The sequence below is a fragment of the Aethalodelphis obliquidens genome, unplaced genomic scaffold, assembly GCF_003676395.1.
Source record: "Aethalodelphis obliquidens isolate GAN/ISIS:26980383/991018 unplaced genomic scaffold, ASM367639v1 scaffold7, whole genome shotgun sequence".
Classification (NCBI taxonomy): Eukaryota; Metazoa; Chordata; class Mammalia; order Artiodactyla; family Delphinidae; genus Aethalodelphis; species Aethalodelphis obliquidens.
The window spans coordinates 10,251,581-10,271,991 of record NW_020837951.1 but is presented as its reverse complement, the minus strand read 5'-3'; the positions used below and the strand labels follow the sequence as shown (position 1 = coordinate 10,271,991).

General features: G+C 38.0%; 1 protein-coding gene across 6 annotated transcripts in view; it reads right to left on the bottom strand.

Annotated features, from left to right (window-relative positions):
- The window catches only part of SCAI (suppressor of cancer cell invasion), a 137,224-nt gene that overhangs the window by 32,766 nt on the left and 84,047 nt on the right, over positions 1 to 20,411 (bottom strand). For all 6 annotated transcript variants that reach the window (XR_003432502.1, XM_027104881.1, XM_027104883.1 and 3 more), the window contains 8 exons: positions 14,943 to 15,038; positions 14,280 to 14,366; positions 12,976 to 13,074; positions 4,464 to 4,560; positions 3,311 to 3,409; positions 3,003 to 3,155; positions 1,222 to 1,323; positions 576 to 677 (listed from right to left, as the gene is read on the bottom strand). Coding sequence is in view for 5 of the 6 variants with exons in the window: in XM_027104881.1 (XP_026960682.1) it covers positions 576 to 677; positions 1,222 to 1,323; positions 3,003 to 3,155; positions 3,311 to 3,409; positions 4,464 to 4,560; positions 12,976 to 13,074; positions 14,280 to 14,366; positions 14,943 to 15,038 (835 nt within the window). In the remaining variant the exon portion in view is untranslated. The remainder of the gene's footprint in view (positions 1 to 575; positions 678 to 1,221; positions 1,324 to 3,002; positions 3,156 to 3,310; positions 3,410 to 4,463; positions 4,561 to 12,975; positions 13,075 to 14,279; positions 14,367 to 14,942; positions 15,039 to 20,411) is intronic.

Here is a 20,411-nt window from a genome sequence, read left to right as displayed (position 1 = left end):
TTTACACAGCAAAGATTCATTATTAACCTATAACCATTGCCAAAAGTTTTGAAGACAATCTCTGCTTCAAAACCCCATCATTTAAAGAACGTTCTCTGGAAAACTTAAGATGGAGAAGTAAAGATCCTGACTATAGGTCTAAAAGACAAACTTCCATCCGTGCCTTTCTCTATATAAACTGAGAGGAATTCCCTACTCATGGTTCTTTCAGACGACCAAAATGTTTCCCAGAGCCACCATTCAGGTGGCTATTCTATTTATAGAACATGCCTATAAAATCTGCTCCTGTTTTTCAGTTCTGCATTGACTATTATGCCTAAAGCAGTTTAGCAAGAAAAACCCGGAGAAAGGAGAATGATAATTAATCAATATTCTCATTAATTACTAGGGAACATTCAAAACATAATAAGCAATTTCCATTCCAAAAATAGCTATGATTAGGATATTCTAAGGCAGTTTTCATTTTCATATTTTTCCTAAATTCTTGACTCAAATATTCAAAGAGAAGAGTGACTCTCAGATTCCATTTAAGGCACACTTTCCCCATATACTAAAAAGTACTGGATGATAGATACCTTAAAAGATGCTGCTAAGAATGTGTATAGTTGGCTGAATGTTGGTTTGTAGAGCAGGTACTTGTGGGGGTTTTCTCGCCTGGTAGGCTTGTCAGCTGATTCCTATATTTACACACAGAAAACAATGCACATACAGTCGGTCCTCTGCATCCATGGATTCACCCAACCACGGATCAAAAATATTTAGAAAAAAAATTCTAGAAAGTTCCAAAAAGCAAAACTTGAATTTGCTGTGCACCAGCAACTATTTACATAACATTTACAACTATTTACATATAATTTACACTCTATTAGATGTTATAACTAATCTAGAAATGATTCAAAGCATACGAGAGAATGTGCATAGGTTGTATGTAAACACTATGCCACTTTAAATAAGGGACTTGAGCATCTGCACGGGGGTCCTGGAACCAATCCCCCATGGATACAGACGGATGACTATACAAACTGTACTTGACATATGAATTATCAATGCCTATTTTTACTATCCTTTTCATTAAATATCTTTTTTTAATTAGCATTATGCTTATCTATTTCTCCTGCGTCTCATCAGGAGAATTCTTTATTCACACTCATGGCTTTCGCTGAATAATATCCTTCCAGGAGGAGCAGAAGCAGCAAATTGCAGATGTAGGGAGAAGGTCACCTGCATTCCTGGTTTATTCATCTGGGAAGCTAAATTCATTGGCTCCCTTTCCAGGGCTTGTAACATCCGGAACATGTCAACAGTTAGTTCACTGAACTTAACCTGCAAGGAAAACAAACCTGACCATTAATGCAGTACGCAGACCTTGAAGTGTTTAATCATATTGTTACTCTTGACTTTCATGTGTACCTGATGACACTGGATATTTTATTCCAAAAAAAGTTAAAAAAATTGTACAGTGACACCCTTATGCTCAATAGCTAGATCCTATAACATTAACATTTTTCTATATTTGCTTCATCACGTCTCGCTCCATCTATCAATACTTCTATCAATCCATCAATTTCCATAGGTATTTTTAAAAACAAAAAGTCACATAAACACAGAGACCTATATTAGATCCCATAAAACATGTTAAAACCAGCCAGGCTGAAATATGACTATGGCCCATTTTAAAATCACTTCATTACATTTTGGCACTACATAATGTTTAAGGTTGAATCCTGAGAATTGCCTGGAGGTCCAGTGGTTAGGACTTGGAGCTCTGACTGCCGGGGCCCTGGGTTCAATCCTGGGTTGGGGAACTAAGACCCCACAAGCTGCGTGGCACAGCAAAAAAAAAGAAAAAGAGAAAAGACTGTATCCTTTTCTATTTTGTTTTGTTTTTAACAACTTATTTTTTATTTATTTTTGGCTGCGTCGGGTCTCAGTTGTGGCATGCAGGCTCTTCACTGCAGTGTGCCGGTTTCTCTCTAGCTGTTACATGCAGGTTTTCTCTTCTCTAGTTGTGGCGCGCGGGATCTGGGGCGCGTGGGCTCTATAGTTTCCGGAACCCAGGCTCTCTCGTTGAGGCACGCGAGCTCAGTCGTTTTGGCGCGCGGGGCTTAGTTGCTCTGTGGCATGTGGGATCTTAGTTCCCTGACTAGGGATTGAACCCGAGTCCTCTGCATTGTAAGGTGGATTCTTTACCACTGGACCACCAGGGAAGTCCCCTCCTTTTCTATTTTGAATAATACTTCTACAGAACTTCATGTAGGCAAGGTTTTAATTTAAATTAAAATGTTTTAATTTAGAAATTTGCAAATTAAAGTTTTAAAATCCAAAATTGGAGAATTATAAGAAAAAGTTAACAACAACAAAAATGACAGATGTAAGGGAAGGATCCAAAATTAAAACTTGTATAAGTAATACATATAGAAAAGTGTATCCACTGGTGACTTTTCCAATATCCCATAATTTTCAGTAAATTACAGTTGTAGTACCTTAAATCCTCATTGTCATGGAACTATTCTGTCATGAAAAAATATCTGAAATTTGCTTTTGACAAATGTACTTAAAAATAACTCCTCCCCCATTTTTGCCTGATTGTAAAGGCAATATACAGATGTAGAAAGTTGTAAGGAAGAAAATAAAAATCACTTAAAATTTTGCTAAATTTTTTAGAGATAAATCTTTTATGATATTGGTATATTTCTTCCTTGTCTTTTTCTTGTGCATATATGTATTATACGTAGACATTTTAACATATACAATAAAATAATTCTGTTTACATAGGTCCATATTATTTTCACTTGCCATATCATAAGTATCTTCTTCTGTGATTAAAAATTCTTTCTAAACCATTTAAATGTCTATGGTACAGTCCATATATAGACACAGCATAATTTAACTATTTCCTAGCAAATGGATGTTAGGATATTTACAATGAAATAATTCTGTAACAATCAAAAGTACTATTTTTCAAAGTGAATTTTAAGCATAATTCCTTCACAGTTCTTTACCTGGTTATTACAATTACCAATAATGAGTGCATCAGCCAGAGACAACTGTCCCACAATCATGCCCTGTTCCAGCAATGGGGCTCCTGTTTCAGCAAGGCGATTAGACGTGATAACAATGGTATTATCATCATTTAATACCATCACAGGGTCTGCCTGGAGAAAAAGCAGTAAGTGGTTGATGGCCAAGACAAAATGTCAATATACGAAGTTATTCCTTCTTTTTGACATATACACATAGTAAAAAAGTATACCACATATGTATGCATTTACATACATAATTATGACAACCTTTCTTGTCAAGAACTGACCTCAATGAAAGCTGCTACTTCTTGAAGCACCAGGTTCCATTCCACTTGATCTTCAGTATTAAAGCGGTGAGTATAATCTTCAATTTCATCCGAGAGTTCCTGATTTTACAATATCACAAAGAGAAATGGTTATAGAAAAAAAATCATAAAAATACATTGTATATTGTACCATACTCCTGACAGAAACTGATACAGTTAAGAAATTTGATTATTATCAATATACGGTCCCAGTTATAACCAAAACAGAGTGAAAATTACATGGGCTTGTTTCAAAATCAAAAACTCCAAAATGATAACACATCAATAAGATCTTCATAGAAATCCACAGTGACCCATACCTACTCAGTGCTACATCAGCAATGACTTTATTAACAGGAAACTCTTAAAGGTAAACCCCCCCAAATTTTAACATTAAAAAAAAATAAATATAAATTCTTTGTATTTATATCATACTATTTCTTTTGGAAATAATCTTATTAGTAACTGGGGATGGAGGAAGAAGGCTTGTCAAAACTAGCATGTTATACTGAATCACTTTGCTGTACACCTGAAAATAACACAATACTGTAAATTAACTATAATTCAATAAAAAAAAAAGCAAAAACTAGCATGTTATACTCGAGCGCCAAAAAATCAAGAAGTATGCCATTGAAACCACTAACTGAATACAGAGTGTAACCAGAATGTAGCATGCAATAATTACAGATATTAAGTGAATCTAGAATGCAGTTAACTCTTAATTACCTGAGGTAATGAAGGATAGAGTGATGCAGACATACTAAAGGGAGGAAAAATCGAAACTCATTCACACCTTTGTAAAACATTTTTCTTGACCTAACTTTTCAATTATTTTCTTAAACCAAATATTTTAACTTTTGTTTGCATTTGCCAACCATTCATTGATGGGTGATGAAATGTAAAATAAACTGAGGGGACAAAAGTAAGAAATTAAGACAATTATCTCTGGTGTATTTGAAATATGAAGAGTTGGAAAAATTTTTTATCATTACCCTTGTCATAAGTTACCATACTCTCAAAGTTGTAATGATTTAGATATATCAAAATTATTTTAACCTTAAATCTATTTTTAAAAAACAAAATTATCCATAGAAAATGAGAGATTAGGATTTTAATTATTTTAAAGTACACTTACCTTCACCAGATCCTTTACAACATCCATTTTGTTGAGAAGAAGACAAACTACTATAAATCTTGCATAGTATCGTAGCTTCTTAACTACCAACTCAGGTCTATGGTAGAAAAATGGAAAATCATTCATGACATTTAAAAAAATATGCTTTTTGATTTTTCTAACTTTCTGATAGCTTTTTAAACTCTTTTGATACTATTTTGCACAGTTATAAACATTGCTTCATATAACCTATAGTCTTTTAACACATTTCTTACTCAATGGTTCATTACATTGTTCATTCATATATTAAATTCATTCAAGAAGTATCTATTGAAACTTAGATGCATCAGGCACTATGCTAAGTACTAGATTAGAATGATTTAAAAAAAAAAAACTATAGACACAGTCCCTTCCCTCACAGATCTTATAGACAGAAAAGTACTTAAAATGTAGAGGAGATGGATAAATACTTAAAATACTGGAATAAATATTACAATGATGTAATATTACAAAATATTACAATGATTACAATTTGAGCCCACAGGACAGGATCTTGGGTGAGAGAAGGCATCTTAGTGAGAGTAATGTTTAAGTTAAGACTATACGGAAGACGTTACAGTAGAAACTAACACAACACTGTAAAACAACTACACCCCAATAAAAAAAATTAAGGGCTTCCCTGGTGGCGCAGTGGTTGAGAGTCTGCCTGCTGATGCAGGGGACATGGGTTTGTGCCCCAGTCCGGGAAGCTCCCACGTGCCGCAGAGCGTCTGGGCCCGTGAGCCATGGCCGCGGAGCCTGTGCTCCGCAACGGGAGAGGCCACAACAGTGAGAGGCCCGCAACCGGAAAAAAAAAAAAAAGAGAAGTCACTGCAATGAGAAGCCCATGCACCACAATTAAGAGTAGCCCCTGCTCGCCACAACTAGAGAAAGGCTGTGCGCAGCAACGAAGACCGCAGACAAAAATAAATAAATCAATTTTTTAATTAAAAAAAGATGAGAAGACAACAGTCAGGAAAATATGAGGCAAAAAGACTTCTAGGAAGATCAGTCTTTGTTTTGAAATCTTATTTTTCTAACGTTAATACAATCAAGCCAGTTTTCTTATGCTTACTATTTGTATGCCATATCTTTTCCTATCCCTCTACTTTCAAGTACCTGTGTCTTTTCATGGTAACGCATCTTTTGTAGACAGTATATAGTTAGGCCTTGCTTTTTTATCCACTTTGACAATCTCTGCCCTGTATACTCAGGAACTCAGACCATTTACATTTAGCCTTATTGTTGCCTTGGCTGAGTTTGCAACTCTCACCCTGCTATTTGTTTTCTACTTGCCCCTTCTGTGTTTGTGGTCCTCTACTGCTCCCTCCTTGCTTTCTTTTCAGCTAATCAAATATATTTTAGTATTCTATTTTATATCCTCTATCAGTTTCGTATTTATACTGCTTCATTACTGTTATTTTCGTGATTGCTAGGAATAGCAACACACGTCCTTAACTTATTAAAGGCTATTTACAATCTATATTACACCTCTTCACGCCTGACCCTTAATATTTATCCCTTATCTGGAATTCCCTGGCGGTCCAGTGGTTAGGACTCTGAGCTCTCACTGCTGAGGGCCTGGGTTCCATCCCTGGTCAGGGAACTAATATCCCTCAAGCCTCACAGTGTAGCCAAAAATACATATATATATTTATCCCTTATCAATTCAAACCGGACATTTCCAATTTCTACTTCCTGTTTTCCACATCCTGCATTGCAAATAAAAAACCTTACAACGATATATTTTTTGTATATGTTTCGCATTTTCCGTAATAAAAATTTTTTAAATTCCTCTTTGACCCATGAATTATTTAGAAATGTGTCTACTGATTAACATAATGATTTTTTTAAACTGTGTCTCGCTCTTAATTTTTAATGGAATTGAACCACCGTTAGACAATGTATACTTGAAAAATTATTGAAACATTTTTTTGTGGCAAATATAAGTCAACTTCCCAAAAGTTTCATATAAGCTTGAAAATTATGTGCATTCGCTTATTGTCGTATGCACTTTCATGCACATTAGAACAAGTTTTCAATTATGTTACTCAAATCTTATAGTTGCTTATCTTCTTGACACATAATTAAATGTTATATTAAAAATCTCCATGTACAATACATGTGACCATTTATCAATTCTCCCTGAAAATATGCCACTTTTTGCTTTATTATTATGTTACATTACTGGGCATATACAAGTTTAGAAATTTTTTATTTTCCTGAGTTGTTCCTTTTATCATTATGAAGTAAAGCTCCATTCTTAATAATATTTTCTGCCTTAAATATAAATAATGTATACATAAATAGAGCAGCATTTCTTCCCCTTAGTATCTGTCTCATTTGTCTTTTGCTATGTACGTTATATCTTTGGACGGCCTCTTGTAGATAGTATATTACTGAATTTTTCTTAAAAAGGCATACTGATAATCTCTGACTTTTCCCTAGGAAGTTTAGATCACTTTCATTGACTATGATTACCAATGTACTTGGACTTGTTTCTACTTTATTATTTCGTGCTGTAATTATACTTTTTTTCATATATATTCCTTTCGTACTTTTTACTGTAATGATCATAATTCACTTTCCTCCCCCTTCTACCTGTTTTGAATTTACACCTTCTCCTTATGTTCCTTAAAAATATTTTTCTTGGGCTTCCCTGGTGGCGCAGTGGTTGAGAGTCCGCCTGCTGATGCAGGGGACACGGGTTCATGCCCCGATCCGGGAAGATCCCACATGCCGCGGAGCGGCTGGGCCCGTGAGCCATGGCTGCCGAGCCTGCACGTCCGGAGCCTGTGCTCCGCAACGGGAGAGGCCACAACAGTGAGAGGCCCGCGTACCACAAAAACAAAAAAAAAACAAACAAACAAACAAAAAAAAATATTTTTCTTAATATTTTAATAAACAAACTTTACTTACTCTAAGCTTCCTCTGAACAATAAATGGAGCTTACTAGTATGGTTGAATTCTTTATTTTCTCCCTTCTTTCATGTTGTTTTCCAGGATTTGGCACCATTTTATCTTAATAACCTCAATTAGCCATTATTAAGATGATTACTGTCTTATAAAGTCCATGCTTCCTTAGGAAGCAAGGGGATAATTTTTTCTCATGAATCCTTGTATATCATCCCTTCCTTTTAGTTTCAATTTTCCTCTTCCTGAAGAAATCCTTAGAAGTTCCTTTATGTCACCAAAACCAACCATGCTCCTGCCAGGCTGTCATAGCACTGGTCAGAGGGTTAATGACCTGGGGATTTCCCTCACGTTCTTGACAGCTAAGCTTTCCATTTAAAGGGATGGTTGATCCTTTTTTTAAAATAAATTTATTTATTTTAAAATTTTTATTTATTTTTATTTAATTTATTTATTGTTTCTGGCTGTGTTGGGTCTTCACTGCTACGCACAGGCTTTTGTCTGGTTGCAGCGAGCGGGGGCTACTCTTCGTTGCGGTATGCGGGCTTTTCATTGTGGTGGCTTCTCTTGTTGCGGAGCATGGGCTCTAGGCACGCGGGCTTCAGTAGTTGTGGCTCGCGGGCTCTAGAGAGCAGGCTCAGTAGTTGTGGCGCATGGGCTTAGCTGCTCCGCAGCATGCAGGATCTTCCTGGACCAGGGATGGAACCCGTGTCCGCTGCACCGGCAGGCAGATTCTCAACCACTGCACCATGAGGGAAGCCCCAAATTTATTTATTTTATTTATTTATTTTTGGCTGCATTGGGTTTACGTTGCTGCGTATGGGCTTTCTCTACTTGCGGCGAGCAGGGGCCACTCTTTGCTGAGATGCACAGGCTTCTCATTGCAGTGGCTACTCTTTGTTGCAGAGCACGGGCTCTAGGCGCACAGGCTTCAGTAGTTGTAGCACACAGGCTTAGTTGCTCTGTGGCATGTGGGATCTTCCCAGACCACGGATTAAACCCATGTCCCCTGCACTGGCAGCCGGATTCTTAACCGCTGCACCACCAGGGAAGTCCTGCAATGGTTGCTCCTTTTTAGCCAGTACTTCTAGGTGTTTTGGACGCGCAGGCTCAGCGGCCATGGCTCACGGGCCCAGCTGCTCCGCAGCATGTGGGATCTTCCCGGACTGGGGCACGAACCCGTGTCCCCTGCATCGGCAGGTGGACTCTCAACCACTGCGCCACCAGGGAAGCCCCCTTCTAGGTGTTTTGAAGACACTATTTTAGATTATCTAGGCTGACACACTGTCAGAAGTGGAATTCAAAACGGAAGGAAAATTTGTAGGAGGTTGATGTCAATTCATACTTAAAATATTAATAAGACAATTCCATTAATTTTTTGAGAAAAAAACAGGTTCTATGAAACTATATGATAAATTATACAATCATGTAACACAGACTACATGAACATATACTGAACCAGGGATTGGCAAACTTTCTATAAATGGCCAGACATTAAATATTTTAGGTATTGCAGGCCAAATATGGTGTCTATAGCATATTTAACTTTTTTTTCACAACCTTTAAAAACGTAAAAAGGATTCTAAGCTACCAGACAGTACAAAACCAGGCCATAGTTAGCATATGAAGTGAGGAGGCATTCGACTTTGGAAACCACTGTGTTGAACTGCTATCCACTCATACACATGAGAGGCTATCCTATCAAGCCTGAAAACCTGAATAATGACCCACAGCCTTCTGCCTGCTGCAGAAGAAGTCATCCTGTGAAGCTCACGACTGGGAGGCGTCAAAGTCTTCAAGTTTAGATTCACATTTTCCACTATTAAAAACTTCAGGGCTTCCCTGGTGGCACAGTGGTTAAGAACTAACCTGCGAGCTCTATTTACAATAGCCAGGACTTGGAAGCAACCTAAGTGTCCATCAACAGATGAATGGATAAAGAAGATGTGGCACATATATACAATGGAATATTACTCAGCCATAAAAAGAAACAAAATTGAGTTATTTGTAGTGAGGTGGATGGACGTAGAGTCTGTCATACAGAGTGAAGTAAGTCAGAAAGAGAAAAACATATACGGTATGCTAACACATATATATGGAATCTAAAAACAAAAAATGGTTCTGAAGAACCTAGGTGTAGGACAGGAATAAAGACGCAGATGTAGAGAATGGACTTGAGGACACGGGGAGGGGGAAGGGTAAGCTGGGACGAAGTGAGAGAGTGGCATGGACACATATACACTACCAAATGTAAAACAGATAACTAGTGGGAAGCAGCCATATAGCACAGGGAGATCAGCTCGGTGCTTTGTGATCACCTAGACGGGTGGGATAGGGAGGGTGGGAGGGACACACAACAGGGAGGAGATATGGGGATATATGTATATGTATAGCTGATTCAGTTTGTTATAGAGCAGAAACTAACACACAAACAAACAAAAAGAATCCGCCTGCCAATGCAGGGGACATGGGTTTGAGCCCTGGTCCGGGAAGATCCCACATGCCATGGAGCAACTAAGCCTGTGCATCACAACTACTTGAGCCTGTAGTCTAGAACCCGCAAGCCACAACTACTGGAGCCCGCGTGCCTAGAGCCCATGCTCCACAACAGGAGAAGCCACCGCAATGAGAAGCCTGCGCACCGCAACGAACAGTAGCCCTGCTCACTGCAACTAGAGAAAGCCTGTGCACAGCAACAAAACCCAATGCAGCCAAAAATAAAATAAGTAAATTAAGAAAATAAAAAATAAAAATTTCAGGGCTTCCCTGGTGGCGCAGTGGTTGAGAGTCCGCCTGCCAATGCAGGGGACACGGATTCATGCCCCGGTCTGGGAAGATCCCACATGCTGCGGAGCGGCTAGGCCCATAAGCCATGGCCGCTGAGCCTGTGCGTCCGGAGCCTGTGCTCCGCAACGGGAGAGGCCACAAGAGTGAGAGGTCCGCGTACCGCAAAAAAAAGTAAAAACTTCAGTACTGTCACCACTAGAGGTGACATGATTTTCTTTGGCAAAGTTCTTCTGGCACTCCATAACTGCCGCCTCGTCTAACCTGTTAGGACCACTACTTGTAAGATGCCGACTCTTGACACACCTGCCTGAGAAACTGTTTTTCTGGGTGGCTAACTGAAATATCTCCCCCCAGCCTCTGTGTGCTTGGAAACTTCACCTTCTCAGGATCTAACTGACCAGATTCAGCCTTAGTCATTTACAACCATCAGGGTTTGCAGCTTCTAGGACAAGTGATTATGTGCTATTGTCTTCTCCGCCAAACACGATGGGCCATGGAATTAGGACATGCTGAGAGTTGTGTATGTTTGGTGATAGGCAGTCACCTTGGTAATTGTTGGAACATACCATTCCTCCTGGCTTTGACACAGTCCTTAGGTACTGAGACAATGCAGAGAGAACTTGGCCTTTGGAGGAGAGATTTTTGCTTTTTAAAGCTACTGTGAAATTGTGGAATACTTTCTTACTCAGGTTTAATCTACCAGCTGTTGATTTTAGCAGCTGCTGCCAACTGCTACCTTGACTGGCCCCCTTGCCCTCGATGAACTGAGAAACAAACAACTTACCAACTGAACAAAATCTTTCCTAAGGTACAGGGAACAAGGTCAAGATTTCACAGACTGGACTGTCCTTTGATGCTATGTTAGTGGCCTAAGGCAAGAGATTTTGTCATCCTGGTTCCAAATAATCCCACCTCTGTTCGTCTACCCTGCTCTAGGAGGCAGCACAGGAAAACAATTCATATGTGGTGTTTGCTATTAGTGTAGAAAATGATTTTAGTAAGTCAGACTGTTGGGTTTTAAGCCAAGGGACCTAAGGCCAATTTCCCTTTTGGCAAATTAGAAAATGCGGAAAAGTGAACTATATAAGGTATTTTACTATTGCTTAAAATAGTTCTTTGCTTATATGTATTTTTCATACTCATAAAGTGTTACATAGCCCTTTTGCATTTTTTTAGGGATATAATTTATCTCACCAAGAATTCAGACAAATTGTACAACATGAATGCAAAAAAAAGGGGAAGTTGGAGGAAATACATCTATAGTGAAAGTATCTGAAGCAAACCATAAGAAAATCTGAAAGGATAGTAATTGATGGAACTTCCTGATAGAAGGAGGAAGTAAGGCCAAAAAGTCTTGGGGGAAAAATGTAGACTTCAGCATCCACACACCTCACTTGTTTCAAGCAAACTCCTTTAGACAAGTGTGAACAAGATTTGCAAGGGAATGAAGGGGATTTACAAGAGTGGGGCTTTCCCCAAAATGTTGCTGTTTAGCTGGAAAGCTTATGGTAGCCAACCACAAAGTGTTCTCTAGAAAAATAGGTAAAAACTATGTTTTCTTCTATTTCTAAGAGAATATAATCTTTCCACTTATATAACAACTGTGAGTTCTGTTGCTGAGAGTAGAAAGAACTTTCAGATATTCCAACAATTCCTGGAATGCTAGCAATAAAGATTCTCCAGCAGATCCCTGATTATTTCAATAATTACTTTCTCATCTGGAATCTACCTGTACTCCAAATATGTCTGGGACACCCATGAAAAGGTAATCATCTAAAAGGAAAAGAGAGGGATTTCCCTGGTGGTCCAGTGGTAAAGAAACCATCTGCCAATGCAGGGGACACGGGTTCAATCCCTCGTCCGGGGAACTAAGATCCCGCATGCCGTGGGGCAACTAAGCCCGTGCCACAACTACTGAGCTTATGCGTCTCAACAAGAGAGCCCGCACACTGCAAACTACAGAGCCCATGTGCTCTGGAGCCCGCGCACCACAGTTACAGTGCCCACACGCCCTGGAACCCACATGCCACAACTAGAGAGAAGCCCACGTGCCACAAGAAGAGCCCGCGCACCACAATGAAAGATCCCGCTTGCCTCAATGAAGATCTCGCGTGCTGAAACTAAGACCTGACACAGCCAAAAAGATAAAGAAAATAAAGAAATAAAAATAAATAAATATTAAAAGGGAAAGAGTACACTTGCCCGGCCTCTTTTCATTTTCCTTCTCTCACCCTAGCATTGACCACACTGCGAGATACATAATAAGTGCTCAACAGATTACTATTGGGGATGAATAACTTCTACATGATTTTTTTCCCTAACAGTGGAGCTACACAACTGCAAAATGGTATTGGATTTATAAAGAAAACTCAAACAGCATTACAGCCTTTTCTTTAGTCCTATATGACAGTTGTCAACAGGGTTTTGAATGTATACGAACTAAGATGACACAGGCTAAACAGAACAAAGGTATCAGCTAAGCCTCATTTTGGAGTTGTTTCTTTTCTATGAAACTTCGTGTAACCGCAATCTCTCATAAAGAAATAATCCACCCTTCCTTTGTGCTCTGACTCTACCCTGGTACTGTGACATCTGTTACAACATCTGTAATATTTATTGTTTTTAGGTAACACATCTCCGTATGCTTAAGAAGGTCTAGCATATAGCAGGCACTCAATAAATCCCATTAAATAAATTAAAGTTATAAATAAATGTGTGATTTTCTGCATAATTTCCACAGACTAAAAATGCTGAGTGCTTTATCTTCTTCTTTCTGAAAATGGTAGGTGCATACCTGTCCTCTTTATTGACTTGAGAATAATATGATCTTTGTCTGATTGCAGAATAGAAGGAGAAAGCTTCATTCAGATAGCTGGTCTCTGATGTGCGCAGGCTATGAGAAGAAAAAGAAACTCTTTACATTTGACAGGATCTCAATCTCTTCACCATGATAAATACTTGTTCCATTATTCCTCTCTTCCTCTACTCCAGGGGATGGGAATGACTATCCTAAATTTGAGTCAGCAAAGCAATAATCATATCACCCTTAAAATGTATAAAAAGAATAGTAACGATAATTAAAAAAAACACCTCCCCGCCGCTCCCAAGCCTTTTTTGATGGCAACCCAGAGTACACATTATTCTCATTCTTCAAAGGGCCTCTCCAAACAGCCTTCCACTCAGTTAAATCTTCCCACCTGGGACCAGGTCTTTCATGACCTTCCCCAAATTCATATAGTAATTTGTCCTTTGGCTCATTTCTTTAGTTTTTTCTCAGAGGACTCAGAAATGGACTAATCCATATTAATCTTCATAGGATGCTGGTGAGTTGGATTTTCTGTTTAACATTTCTAGTTTGTTTTTTTAATTGGAGTATAGTTGACATACAATAACATTTGTAGTGTTATAAGGGATTTCTTAAGAAAATATTCTACCAGGGAAGGTGATTTTAATGATGGGAATCTGGGTGGCATGCCAAAAGACAGGGAAAGGAAGGAATTTTCTGGCCTATTAAACTATAAATGGTCCAAGCCTTTTTATGAAACACCTGGTATCACTTAATGATAATGAGATATTTAGATCCTAAAAGGAGCTCTCTTCTTTCCTTGACTCATGGGTGGGACTATACAGATGATATTGCACTAAGGATACAATTTAAAGTATCTTTATTGACTTCATGTAACCTTTTAGACATATATGAGGATGAGCTTTAAGGTATCCTCCTGAAAACCACTCCTTCAAACATACCAGTTATGATATGTCTCTGTACGGTATCAAGATTCAGGTGAAGCCATTAAGAACCAAAAAATTCATTTAGTATTTATCTTTTATCTAAAACCAAGATCATACTCCTTTAAGTTTACAAATGAGCCTGACCAAACGAACTGTGTGGAAGGTGAGCCTCTGAAACAAATAATGTCACTTTGATTATGGAAGGGCATTTAAAAATGCTGTCTTGATCAATATGATCTGAACTTTTAGGATTTCATTTGTAACTCCTCAGTTTTCCCTCCTACCAGGTATGTATCGATGTATACTTCTGCATGCTGTGTTCAAATCAGGACAACGCTTTATGTTTTCCATTTGCAATTCACTTACTAATAATGGTAGTATAGCTGCCCAATCTTAGAAGCAATTTCCCCTATTTGCCACCGCTTCAAGCCATACCGATTATCCAAGACTTGTCTGTTTTACATAGGAAATAAGAAAATAGAAAGAAGAGAATATAAATTTCAAAAATAACCAAATCTGTTAATTTAATAGGATAAAGTATCACCCAATTCATCATGAAATTTTGAATACATAAATTGAAATTCATGAATTTTTCATGAGATTTCAACATAATCATTCAATTAAATTCAAAAAGCATTTATAAAATGTCTATTTAAAGTAAGTTGAAATATAAAAACAAATTTCTTTGAGCTACATGCATGAAAATTAGAAGCAACCCCCCCCACCCCCGCCAAATAGCTTTGCCCAAAAAACAACATCTATTTTTAGAATGAAACCATGAATCTGCCTATCCATGTTAGAGTTAATCTGCACCATTTCAGATAATATTGTCTTTAAAAATCAAATAGTATTTACATTTGAAAACCTTAAATAAATGGGGAAAAATCAGTTTGCTTTCATTTGGGTCACAAAGATGAAATATATTAAGATACACGAAGAGATAAAAAGCACTGCGGTGGTATATATTAGTCAAACTGTTCCTAATAAAAAATGGACCCTCACTCTCCTTTAACTGTAAAAATCCTTTACCGGTGCTGCTGCTGGAACTTCCAGAGTTTGGTGTAAACATCAAAAGTTCTTCCAAAATAAGACTGCCACTGCTTCTGCCCATATTGTGGCAAATCTCTGTAATGACAAGTAAACATATATTAATTTTAAAACTCGTATGCTACTTGGAAATTGAGTCTTATGATGATACAAACTGGATGGATTTAAAGCACTTGCATTCAGGCTTTCCTTAAAAAAAAAAAAAGTTACATTTTTTAGGGCAGAAATAGTTCTATTACGGGGGTCCAGTACACATTCTTTCCTGTTCTTCTCTCCTACCTCTGACAGCTCATTTGTAGGCTCCTCTGCAGATGCCTCTCCCAGGAGGTTTCTAGCACTATCTCCCTTCTTTCTGGGTGCTCGTATTCATACTCACTTATATACCGATAACTTCCACATGTTTGTCTTCAGCTAAGAACTCAGCACTTGGAAAAACATTGCTTTAGGGAATAAATCTAGAAGTGGATGTGCAGGTGGTATTGTTGTTCTCAACTATTCTACCCCCTCCCTATAAGTGAAACTATATATCCTTGTCCTTGGGCCTGGCCATTTAACTTGCTTTGGCCAATGAAATATAAGTTATCTACCACATGTCTGAGAAGAAGATTTAAGAGGTATTACATGGTTCAGCACTTTTACTTTTCCCTCTGACCTAAGACCAAGATAGGGCTGCTCCTCAGCCTGGAACACAGAAGGCACATTTAATGGAACCTCAGAACTGGTAACTAACATGGGAGCCGGAAATAAATTTCTACTATAGTAAGGTACTAAAATGTTGGAGTTATTATAGCAGCTAGTAGAGTTATTACAGGAAAAGCCAGTAGAGAAACCGGTACCAGGAGTAGGTTACTGTCCTAAGAAATACATTATGTGACACTGGCATTGAGACTGAGTGTCAAGTAACTGTTACTGAAGGCTGTCATATAATACAGTGGCAAAACTGCATTTGCCTGCAATAACTTGGAAAGTAGATAATGTGACTAATGAACTTGTGGATTTATACAAATAAGCCAGGAAACAGTATGCTATTAGGCACACGTAACAAAATATGAGAAAGAGATGAACTCAAAAAAGAACTAGCTGCGAGCAGGGCTGAAAAGGAAAAGAGGAAATCCACAAATTCCAGAACTTTCAAGATTGAAAAATACAACAATTTCTAATGCATAAATGTAAAAGACCCAGTTGAGAAATGCTAGCTATAAGCAGCACCTAGACAGTCTCATCCCCAGGGCAAAGCCTCTTCATTAAAGCCTGTGAAGAAATTTATGAAAGTGGCGCCAAGTACATTCTTTCAGGGGGACAAAATAGATCTGGGGAAAGAATCTAAGGATTTGGCTGTCTTGTAGAAGGCTGATAAGCTCAAGGTTACCTGTAAAAGAGTCTAGAAGAGAGAGAGGGGAGTGTCTCGAAATATTGTGGGCATGGCTATTGGTATGTGGAAGCTAACCTGAATCAAACAGACAGAGTCAATGAAATCCTGAGAGCGTTGTACTCTCAAAAGCCATTTGTGTTATAAAGGAATAATAAATACGCATTGATTACATCATGGTACACTTCTTATCTCACTCATGCAACTGTGGACAGCTAGTAGTGGATGGCCTCCCTTGAATGTTTAGCCTGGCTGGCAGCTAAGGTGCTGGGTCACATGTTTCTCATCATCTAACAGGCTAGCTTGGGTCCATTTACATGAGGTGGTTGCAAGGATCCCAACAGCAGCAAAAGGGAGGGCAGCTCAGATATGCATTTTTCTTTTTAAGACTTTCCATCATCTTTGCACTGTCCCATTAGGCAAAACAAATCTCATGGCCAAGCCCAGCGTCAGTGTGAGAGGGGGATGACTCATGGGCATGGATATGGGGAAGGGAATGACTTTTAAAAACAATCTGTCACAGAGACCTTATGCTTTTCTTTCTTTTTCAATTTGTTTAAAAATAAACAAATATATTTACTTATTTATTTATTTATTTATTTATTTATGGCTGTGTTGGGTCTTCATTGCTGGGCACAGGCTTTCTCCAGTTGCAGTGAGCGGGGACTACTCTTCGTCGCGGTGCACAGGTTTCTCATTGCGGTGGCTTCTCTTTGTTGCGGAGCACGGGCCCTAGGTGCACGGGCTCAGTAGTTGTGGCGTACGAGCTTAGTTGCTCCGCGGCATGTGGGATCTTGCCAGACCAGGGCTCGAACCCATGTTGCCTGCAGTGGCAGGTGGATTCTTAACCGCTGCGCCACCACGGAAGTCCCCCTTTTTCAGTTTTGAAAATATGTCTCTTAGAAAACAAAAATACTATACAATGTATAAAGCAAGAAATAAAAAACACCTTACTGCTTTTCCTTTCTAGTTCCCAGAAATAACCACCACTGAAAATGCATTTTCTCTCTATATTTAAATATATGTCAGTTTATCTATTATTTTACATAAATGGGATCAAACTATATATAATATTCTCTAACATGCCTTTTTAGTTTAATAATATATCAGGTTTCTTTAATGCATATAGAATTACATCAATATTTACTGTGTAGAGTGTCGTATATAATGAACCAATCTACTTAACCAATCCCCTCCTGATGGACATTCATATTGCTTCCAGTTTTTCCCTGTCATAAAAATGCTGCAATAAACATCTTCATACTAATAAACTTGAATAGTTATGTGACATGAGTAAAAGGCAAATTTCTGTAAGTGGAATTAATGAGTAAAAGAAGATGTGCATTTCTGTACCAGATGTTAAGACAATGAGTAAAAAAGCAAAAGGTTTTCCTACCCAAAATTTTCAGACGCTACAATACAAGACTGAACTAGCAATTCCAGTTTTAAATCTATTTCCATTATCCTTACGATAAGTAGAAACTCATTTCAGATTACCGAATAGGTTAACTACAGACACTAGTTTCCAAATTTATTGCAAGTTTTTATCCTTTTTATGTCTCCATGGATCTCTAGTGAGAGGGTGCATTAGGAAGAGCTAATCAGTTATTTTTATTTTTATTTTTTTTAGTTATTTCTGAGATATACATTTTAAAATACTAACTAGAATTATGACTTATAACATTATACCAGAACATATAAGATTCTTAGGAATTTCATGTATGTCTGAAACATTTATATTAACATATTTCCATACAAATAACCCAAAGAAATTTTAGTACTAGTTTTGTTTTTTTTAAGTTTTTATTTATTTTTTTATACAGCAGGTTCTTATTAGTCATCAATTTTAACACATCAGTGTATACATGTCAATCCCGATCGCCCAATTCATCCACCACCACCACCACCACCACCGCTTTCCCCACCTGGTGTCCATACATTTGTTCTCTACATCTGTGTCTCTATTTCTGCCCTGCAAACTGGTTCATCTGTACCATTTTTCTAGGTTCCACATATGTACATTAATATACGATATGTGTTTTTCTCTGACTTACTTCACTCTGTATGACAGTCTCTAGATCCATCCACGTCTCAACAAATGACCCAGTTTCGTTCCTTTTTATGGCTGAGTAATATTCCATTGTATATATGTACCACTGCTTCTTTATCCGTTCGTCTGTCGATGGGCATTTGGGTTGCTTCCATGACCTGGTTATTGTAAATAGTGCTGCCATGAACATTGGGGTGCATGTGTCTTTTTGAATTATGGTTTTCTCTGGGTGTTTGCCCAGTAGTGAGATTGCTGGATCATATGGTAATTCTATTTTTAGATATTTAAGGAACCTCCATACTGTTCTCCATAGTGGCTGTATCAATTTACATTCCCACCAACAGTGCAAGAGGGTTCCCTTTTCTCCACACCCTCTCCAGCATTTGTTGTTTGTAGATTTTCTGATGATGCCCATTCTAACTGGTGTGAGGTGATACCTCACTGTAGTTTTGATTTGCATTTCTCTAATAATTAGTGATGTTGAGCAACTTTTCATGTGCTTCTTGGCCATCTGTATGCCTTCTCTGTGGAGAAATGTCTATTTACGTCTTCTGCCCATTTTTGGATTAGGTTGTTTGTTTCTTTAATATTGAGCTGCATGAGCTGTTTATATATTTTGGAGATTAATCCTTTGTCCGCTGATTCATTTGCAAATATTTTCTCCCATTCTGAGGGTTGTCTTTTCGTCTTGTTTATGGTTTCGTTTGCTGTGCAAAAGCTTTTAAGTCTCATTAGGTCCCATTTGTTTATTTTTGTTTTTATTTCCATTACTCTAGCAGGTGGATCAAAAAAGATCTTGCTGTGACTTATGTCACAGAGTGTTCTTCCTATGTTTTCCTCTAAGAGTTTTACAGTGTCCGCTCTTAAAATTAGGTCTCTAATCCATTTTGAGTTTATTTTTCTGTATGCTGTTAGGGAGTGCTCTAATTTCATTCTTTTACATGTAGCTGTCCAGTTTTCCCAGCACCACTTATTGTATATCCTTGCCTCCTTTGTCATAGATTAGTTGACCATAGGTGCATGGGTTTATCTCTGGGCTTTCTATCTTGTTCCATTGATCTATGGTTCTGTTTCTGTACCAGTACCATATTGTCTTGATTACTGTAGCTTTGTAGTATAGTCTGAAGTCAGGGAGTCTGATTCCTCCAGCTCCGTTTTTTTTCCCTCAAGACTGCTTTGGCTATTCGGGGTCTTTTGTGCCTCCATACAAATCTTAAGATTTCTTTTCCTAATTCTGTAAAAAAATGCCATTGGCACTTTGATAGGGATAGCACTGAATCTGTAGATTGCTTTGGGTAGTATAGTCATTTTCACAATGTTGATTCTTCAAATCCAAGAACATGGTATATCTCTCCATCTGTTGGTATCATCTTTAATTTCTTTCATCAGTGTCTTGTAGTTTTCTGCATACAGGTCTTTTGTCTCTTTAGGTAGGTTTATTCCTAGGTGTTTTATTCTTTTTTGTTGCAGTGGTAAATGGGAGTGTTTCCTTAATCTCACTTTCAGATTTTTCATCATTAGTGTATAGGAATGCAAGAGATGTCTGTGCATTAATTTTGTATCCTGCAACTTTACCAAGTTCATTGATTAGCTCTAGTAGTTTTCTGGTAGCATCTTTAGGATTCTCTATGTATAGTATCATGTCATCTGCAAACAGTGACAGTTTTACTTCTTCTTTTCCGATTTGGATTCCTTTTATACCTTTTTCTTCTCAGACTGCTGTGGCTAAAACTTCCAAAACTTTATTGAATAATAGCGGTGAGTGTGGGCAACCTTGTATTGTTCCTGATCTTAGAGGAAATGTTTTCAGTTTTTCACCCTTGAGAACGATGTTGGCTTTGGGTTTGTCGTATATGGATGTTATTATATTGAGGTAGGTTCCCTCTATGCCCACTTTCTGGAGAGTTTTTATCATAGATGGGTGTTGAATTTTGTCAAAAGTTTTTTCTGCATCTATTGAGAAGATCATATGGTTTTTATTCATCAATTTGTTAATATGGTGTATCACATTGATTAATTTGCGTATACTGAA